Source organism: Lampetra planeri, chromosome 30, assembly GCF_965212315.1.
Source record: "Lampetra planeri chromosome 30, kcLamPlan1.2.h2, whole genome shotgun sequence".
In the NCBI taxonomy this organism is placed as follows: Eukaryota; Metazoa; Chordata; class Hyperoartia; order Petromyzontiformes; family Petromyzontidae; genus Lampetra; species Lampetra planeri.
In genome coordinates, this window is record NC_136136.1 from 4,634,875 (window position 1) to 4,643,014 (window position 8,140).

General features: G+C 42.2%; 1 protein-coding gene across 3 annotated transcripts; it reads left to right on the forward strand.

The window, feature by feature from the left end:
* Positions 1 to 241: 241 nt before the first annotated feature.
* TMEM160 (transmembrane protein 160) lies at positions 242 to 7,755 on the forward strand. Of its 3 annotated transcripts, none has more exons than XM_078608502.1 (4): positions 242 to 316; positions 3,345 to 3,369; positions 3,692 to 3,784; positions 5,297 to 7,755. In XM_078608502.1, exons 2-4 carry the CDS (start codon positions 3,345 to 3,347, stop codon positions 5,578 to 5,580), a joined length of 402 nt encoding a protein of 133 aa, XP_078464628.1. In that variant the 5' UTR covers positions 242 to 316; the 3' UTR covers positions 5,581 to 7,755. The 3 variants fall into 3 exon arrangements, with proteins under 3 accessions (XP_078464628.1, XP_078464629.1, XP_078464627.1); XM_078608503.1 differs by lacking the exon at positions 242 to 316 and adding an exon at positions 331 to 467; XM_078608501.1 differs by lacking the exon at positions 242 to 316 and adding an exon at positions 489 to 1,454.
* The last annotated feature ends 385 nt before the right edge of the window (positions 7,756 to 8,140 follow it).

Consider the following 8,140-nt stretch of genomic DNA (forward strand, 5'->3'; position numbering starts at 1 on the left):
AGTCAAACATCCGAATGTATTCTGGAAGAAAAAAACCAATAGGTATTTTGCATATATATTTTAAAGTTTTGCTGGCTGGAGGGAAGAAGAGATGGGCGGACCGACATTCAAATCACATTGACGTTGCGAGTCGTGAAAGAATAAAATATTTAAAAATACTTTTTTTTTAAAAACACGCTTTAATGAAATGTACTGTCCGAGCTGCCCCTCCCCCTTCCTCCATCGCCCCTCCCCTCCTTCCACATCCCCCGCCCCTGGGCGTGGCTCCCCGAGGCTTGCCGTGACGTAAGGGACCACGTGGTGATTTACAGGCAACGTGAGTTGAGCGTGGACAATTAGAGCCGTAAAAATAATTGTTTAAAATATATATATAATTTTTAATGATAGAATATCGTCTTCTCATCAGTATGACATAGCTATACGAAGTTTGCAGTCGATACGACATTGGGAATACGGTTGAAATTGAGGTACATGATTTTTGGATACGACAACACACACATTAAGTTAAATAAAAGCGTGTAAAAAGTTTTAAAATATGTTTTAGATTTTTTATGATAGAATATAGTGTTGTCATCAGTATGACATAGCTATACGAAGTGAGTTAAATAAAAGCGTGTAATAAAAAAAAGATTTGTAGACGTCAGAACACGCCGGAAAACCCGGGGTCAAAACCCAACGGTGAAAGGTCTTCGCTGCGATAAACATCGCCACACTGTGGCCATGCAAGCAGACACAACACACGGACAGAGAGACTGACGGAGACACACAAACACACCGACAAGAGGGAAGAAAGATAGCCAGTGGGACAGGGAGAGGAACAGAAAGAGATGTCTGCAAGGCTGGCAATGCCGCGTCTCCCCGCCGCCTTGAGACGCGTGATCGGCGGGCCCGGACCACCCCGTCCTGCCGGGGAGACCTGCCCGGGATGGTGGCCCGTCCTCGGTAGGGTTTCTAGGCAAGAAAGGGGGGCCGGGATGGGTGTTGAAACTGGCGCGCAGAGCACGTCTTGGCTGCCCGTCCTCGCTGGGATTTACAGGCAAGACGGGGGGTTCACTCTCGGTACGAGGCCGTCATCTGCTACAGAGGCATGCCGGGGATGGTTGTTGAGCGTCATCGGAAGGGTTTCTAGACAAGACCGGGAGCCCGGCGTCTGTGGCCACCTTGCGTCTGTAAGGGGACCCTGCCGGGTACGGTGGCCCGATCTCGGTAGGGTTCCTAGGCAAGCCCGGGGCGGACGCGGCCTGTACGTCGGCTTCACCACTGGCCCTCTTCGGGTGCCGCTACCGGAGGTCGGACCCCGCAGGGAGAGCCGGGGTCTACACACGGGGACGCACTACGGGGCCAGGCGAAACCTGCAGGGGCAAGGAGATGGACCGGGACTTCAGGGAGCCAACCCCGGGCAGAGGACAGAGGCGCGGGGCAGCACCAGCGAGCTGGACCGGGCAGACGCATTTGTAAGAGGGGATTTTGAGCTTCATATCTTAGAATTGTGTTTTTTCGCTTTGTGTATAGTTTTTTGGTGTTGGGGTTCTTTTTCGTCATGGTCTAGTATCACCATCAGCAGAAGCAGCTTTGCTCGTTCTGTGAGTGAGAGACTGGGACGGTGTTGGTTGAAGATATGGAAGGGCATGATTGATGATAACCTGTGCTCCCATGCACATGGGGTAGGTCTACCATGTCTGTCGATTAGCGGGGCTTTCAATTGTTTAATGGTCTAGTGCAGGGGTCGGCAACCAAAATAACAAGAAGAGCCATTTCTTTCAAATTCGGTACAATATTCAGTATTTCAAGAGCCGCAATGCATCTGAGTACATACTGTACATACGTACATATTGTCAAGAAGCAGCCCGTAAAGAGCCGCATGCGGCTCGGGAGCCGTAGGTTGCCGACCCCTGGTCTAGTGGCTCGCCGTCATTTGTGTCCATGAGAGACTGGTGAGTGGTCGTTGAAGATTTGGAGAGCATTATTGATGCTCTGGATCCACAAGGGCATGGTTAGCTCCTGAATTAATCCTCAGTGGTGTTTGAGTAAAATATATATTGTGTGATGAACTGGTGGAATCATCATTTGGGCGAGAGACTCGTCAGGGTTGGGTGATGAATGTGAAATCACGGTCAGAGCCTTTTTCAACAATTTCATAGGTAGTTTAAACAATGTGTGCTATGGGTTCTGGCGTAAAGTAAAGAAAGCTCTTCAAAGTAAATTCAAAGTGTACATCTAAAACTTTATAACAATGTCCTAGTGTTCTCAGGGCACCACTATGTTAAATGGCATCAATTGTTTCTGCTCTAAAAAAAGGGTCATTGCCTAAAACGTCAGCCTATTGAAGGATACACAGTATGTTTATTTTATAAAGCAGTGTAAATGACGAACTGGTCAGTTATTTCACTTGTTCTTGTGCACCATTGCCAACACAGAGTCCCTTGTGTGTTTATGATACATTGTTTTAAAAAAGAAATCTGAAATATGGTGGGTTACAGCCCATGTTGAGTACAGAGCAGGAAATGTGTTGAACAACTGTTGACTTCTTCTTGGTTCTTTCGGTAAAGTCACGTAGAATGGAAATAATAAAATAATAAAAATAAAACATAAAATAATTCTCACGACGTTTCGGCCACAACGCAAGCAGCCGTCCTCAGGTGAAGGACAGGTCTGTCGAGAAGACAGAGTCTGAATGACACACCCCAGGCTTGGAGCGTCTATTTAAGCTGGGAGGGAGGAGGAAGAGCGCCTTGACAAAATAATTTATTTTATTATTTCCATTCTACGTGACTTTACCGAAAGAACCAAGAAGATGAATCCATGCAGTCACGAAAGCTTTAAATCGAAACTGTTGACTTTCCTCAATGTGCTGCACTTATTTGATCGACTTTGAAAGGATAAAGTTCTGCATTAATCTCCGTGTGGAACTTGAACTCGACACCTCGGGGCAATACTGTAAAATGAGTAGCACTGTGTGAGAAGTCATCAGTGGTTACCTTATGGATCAATCTACCCCTGCCATAGGATTTGAAAATGTCAACCACTGGCTCAGGGCTGTAAACGGGGAAAAAAGTGAGCACTGTTTGTTTGAGTGGGAATCCACTCACTTGCCTTTATTGTCCTGTGCCCAAAAATGAGATGAAGTGCATTACAGATGAACCACAAATGTGATTTATAAGTTGCATAATTAAATGTTACACAAGTGGAAAAATACACATGGCGTCGTTTAAAGGATTAATCCTGGATTACGTTAAAGTCAGAATTTGTATGATGATGCACATGCTGAATATGGATATAATTGCACTGAAACTCCACATATCGTAACATTTACACATTCTGAAACATTATCTAATGTCTTGCAGATGATGAGGAAAGCACAGGAAACTGGTAAGGCTCTTAAGCTTACTCATTATATGACTTTAAAGTATATTGTTGAATGTGTAATGCATCAAATACTGTGCTACTTCATATTTTTTACGTGTTGTTGGCAAACCAAGTAACAGACGAAAGAGCAGAAGCCAATGTTAATAAAAGACACCTGGGAAATAATGATTTTTTTTCCCTACATTTATTTTATTAGTTTTTACCGGTATTGATGTGAGTCATGAGTTTATGTACATTATAATATATTTCATTGCTACTACAGTCGATTACTTTACACCATTATTGTTTGGATTTTTTAATGTTAACTTTATACATTTCCTATCAGGGTACCTGTCTTGGCTGAGGAATGGTCTTTTAGCCACTGGCATTGGAATAATCGCCTTTGTGCAAAGCGACATGGGGAGGGAGGCTGCCTATGGTAAGTGTCTTTCGTCAGTGCCAGCAATGCATTCTCTCCTTTCATATTTCAGTATTTCTCCACAATTTTATTACAATTAAACTATCGCATTATATCACTAAACTTAGTATTCAATTGGATCTCTTGCAGAGCAGTGCAACCCTACCATATTAGAAATTCCCCTTAATTTAATACCATATACCTATCTCTGGAATCCCTCTTTAGGTGACCACTGGTCTGCAAACTATGGGGCAACACTTTTTCATCCATTCATTGTATGAGTCAAACTGATATTTTTATTCTCAGAGCTAAAAATGTGCCAAATTATGTGCAGAACTAATTTTATGTGAAAGGGTTTTTGTGGCGGCATGTTGAACCTGGCTGAGAACACCAACTAAACTTGAGAGTCCAGTTTAATTACTGACGGGCGCCTGGATTTTGATCCAAGTATTTATTGGTGCCTGCACAGCTACCCTGCCATCTCAGGAATACTTCCTGTTAGTCATTAGGCATGGTGGTGGTGCAACACCTATAATCCAGCACTATAAAGGTGAGGGTTCGTGGATTGCACAAATGTTACGAAATTCCCTTCCCGTGGGTGTTGGGGTGCTATTCTATGGTTTTCCAGGAGAAAGCAGTCCAGCAAAGTGCGGACTGATATATCTGCCCTGTCCACACAGGATGGAATGTTTCCCCCCTTTGCATGCGTGGATTATCACCACGTGCTCCAGTTTTGACCCACGTATAGAAACACTCATCCATTGGCAGAATTTTTTTTTATCTCTGTGCCTGTGTGTTTACAGATGTTGCAGCTTTGTGCAATGCAGTTGTTTAAATTTCACTCCCATCAAAATGTAACATTGTTAAACAACCTGGAAAGTGGGTTATGTATGGAAGACCGGTAACTTCATGGAAACAGAAGAGAGGGCAGCAGATAACACCGATAACCACTCATTGGCACTTGAGGGAGGCAAACGAAGCACTGTGTTATTTGGCCAGATTATAGTCATCACCTGGTTTGGCAGGACACCAGTAATGTAAGAAGAGACATCACTGCATATGAAACGGACATGCAGATATCTTTATTTGAGGCATGAAAAAGGCACCCACTCACTTCATATGGCTGGTCTATTGTATACTGTCCTGTATAGATATATAACTTTAAGCATCTGTACGCTCAAGTTGTATATCGATCCATACAGTTTGAGCACAAGCTTTTAATTGATGAAGCGATTTATTGTTACACCCATAATATTTAAGCATTTGTACATGGGTATGTGTATATGTATGCACTCACGTATATTTACTGTACGTAAATATACGTGAGTGCAAGTGAGCTTGTCAGTGCGTGCATCTGAGTATATTTAGGCGAATGTGTGCGCACAAGTGTGAAAGATTGTGGTGTCATTCGGTAGACTTAAAAACGGTGACATTTCACGAAAGTTTTCTAGTTCACTTCAATTATCTTCAGGCCGTCAACACTCGGTGAATTGTCACGGACGTAGATTTGAAATGCGTTTTTATCCTCCACAGGGTTTTTTATCCTGGGCGGGCTCTGCATCTCGTACGGCACTGCCTCGCACATGGCCAACATAGCGGTGCTGCGGCGGGCGATGATGCTGTCGACGTCAGCCGTGGTGCTCAACACGGTCGGGGTCCTCACACTGACCGTCTTGTGGCTCACGGCTGTGACGCTGTACGTGGGCCGCCTCGAGGTGGAGATCGTGAGGGACAACGGCGGAGAATGGGATGAAGGCTGTGAGCACTGCCGAGGTCACGAGGGTGAAGAGGAGGGTAAAGGCAGGGCTGACAAGTGAAGGGGATGGCGGAGATCGAAATGGGGGCCCCAGTGGTTTTGCATGATTTGGAAAGTTGAGTTCCATAATGGAAATAAATATATAAGCATGTGGGTTATCAGCGACAGTCTCGTTCTTCTCCATGTTGGTTTTTTTTGGGAAATGTTAACTTTTTGTTAATGACTAACACTTTTATTTTGTGCACATTTTTTTTTTAATATTGTACGTTTGTCATGACAAACATTGAGAGGTTGGACTATTATGTGAGTTTGTGACGTGTTCTTACACCTTACATGCAAAAGCATATTCACGGGTGGTTAAAACAGGTCCAAAAGAAACACTTTACTTTTTTTACCACTTTTGAATATTTGAATATTGTATGTTCGGAATATAAATATTTCACAAATGTAATTTTTTTTAATTTTTGACCTGTTTTAACCACCAGTGGAAACGTTTGTATGCACAGTCTAAGAACGTGTGAGAAACTGTCATCATTTTCTAATCTCTCATATTTTGTTTCCTTACATTTCCCAAAAACTAAATTCAGAATGAAGGGTGATTTATCAAATATCTGCAACTTCCTTGATTTATACATTTTCACAACACATCCATACCGCAACCAAAGTACATTGGTTTGATGTTTAAAATATGTGTTGATTAATTTTGCCCATCTGTGCAATTAGCTACTATAATCACCCAGAAATGTCTGTCCGTCCTATGTGTGACGTCACTCCACATGAGGCCCACCCCCCCCGTGTGGCGTCACTCCATATGTGGCCCACCCCCCTCATTAGTATTCATGAGTGGGTGGATTTTCACAACGCAGAGGAAGGTCGAGCTAAATTAAATAATTTATTACGCAAAGTCGCTTCAAATATGATGTTTTTTTATAGAAAGTGACGCTAAAAAATAAATCTAAGCAACACAGTGCTACATTCGTGCGAGACGTCACTGCAAAAGAGACCCCCCCCCCCCTTCATTAATATTCATGCATGCGTGGAAATTTAAACTAACGCACAAGGTCGTGCACTCCACATGCCGCACCCCTCCCCAATAACCATAAGTGGGTGACGTCACTCCACATGGGGCAACCCCCCCCCCCCCCCTCATTAATAATCAGGAGCTGAACAATGTTTCTATTGAATATTTCAGATTTATTGCAATATACACCCGGGCAAAAAAGCTAGTTGGAACATATTTAAATAACTAATTTCTGTAATTGGCGAGTGTAGAGAAACGTGCCTTGACACTGATGAAAGAGCTGAAGCAATGTCATCAACGAATGCTGGAATCTTTCCATGGGACTTTGTGCACGATGTCCTTTGTGGCACTTTCAGACCTGAACCCCAGAATGACCTTTTAAGCAGCCGCCTTCATCTTTCCACAACTCAATGACCCGCAATTAACACCACCACATCAAAGTTAATCATAAGTGTGTACACTCATAATCAACCCGTCTTGGCACTCCTTCTAGGGCCAGACTGTAAAAAAATTTTGGAAACGGTTGATTAGCTTCTAGAAGAGGCCTGAAAACTTGGGATAATGTTGAGGTGAGTTTAGCTCGAGCAATAGCAGAACGCAGAGTAATATTGCGGAGTTGGGTAGATATGTCATAAAAAATGATGCTGAAAGTAGCGAAGTGTGAAACAAAAACATTGCATGTGCATGTGGTAACTGGCAATATATTTTTTTACAAGTGATCTCAATAGTTATTAAATTGCTAGAACAAATATAGCTGCAAGGCTTCCCCAATGAGTTTAATATCAGTAGGTGCATTTATTACAGAAGAGCGTTTGCTTATGAACCAGCGCCGACAGCATGATATGAAACAATATTTAAGATTTTTTTTTTAACCATTGTTTGTCTTGGTGAATTTAATTGCCTTATATAAAAGCTCCACAGATGAAGTTGACATTAAAATTACTGTAGGGCATTTTAACAAGTGTAAAATATAGAATAGCACTCACCTGGCATTGCAAAATTAAAATATTAAACTTGAGAGACAAACGCGCACATGTAAAGCCTTCACAAGAGAGATGTTACCCAAATGCTATGATCTTGTACTGGATAAATATTGAGTGTTGGTATATACAGTACCTATTTATGGTATGGTGGACATTACTACTACTGCGGTGTACAGTGTAAGCCTGTTGCAGATATACCAATCAATAAATATTTTTATTTAAAAAAACGAGATTCATTTTTGTTTGGCCTTTTGTGGTAGCAAAAAAAACCATCTGAACGAATACTCTGGTTTTTTCGGTAAAGTCACGTAGGTAAAAAATAAAATTAAAATAAATTAAATCACGACGTTTCGGAGGCAACACAAGCTTGTAATTTATTAGATTTTTTTACTTACGTGACTTTACCGAAAAAACCAAAGAGGATGGGACCCTTGCAGTCAAGAAAACTTCAAATCTAGAATATCTGAACGAATACCAACATCGCACATCAAAAGAATAATACACGCCAATAAAACTGCAACTTTTGTTTTATTGAGTTATGCTCATTTTCAGAATGCATATGGCTTTCTGCAGACGTGGTTAAGATTGATCTATGTGGAAGAATAAATGGGATAAAG

Bases quoted from the DNA above. Each gene is read 5' to 3' on its own strand.
- TMEM160 (XM_078608501.1), top strand. From the start codon at position 828: ATGTCTGCAAGGCTGGCAATGCCGCGTCTCCCCGCCGCCTTGAGACGC. The intron at 1,455-3,344 runs GTAAGAGGGGAT...AATGTCTTGCAG, and splicing joins TGGACCGGGCAGACGCATTT to ATGATGAGGAAAGCACAGGA. The intron at 3,785-5,296 runs GTAAGTGTCTTT...TATCCTCCACAG, and splicing joins GGGGAGGGAGGCTGCCTATG to GGTTTTTTATCCTGGGCGGG.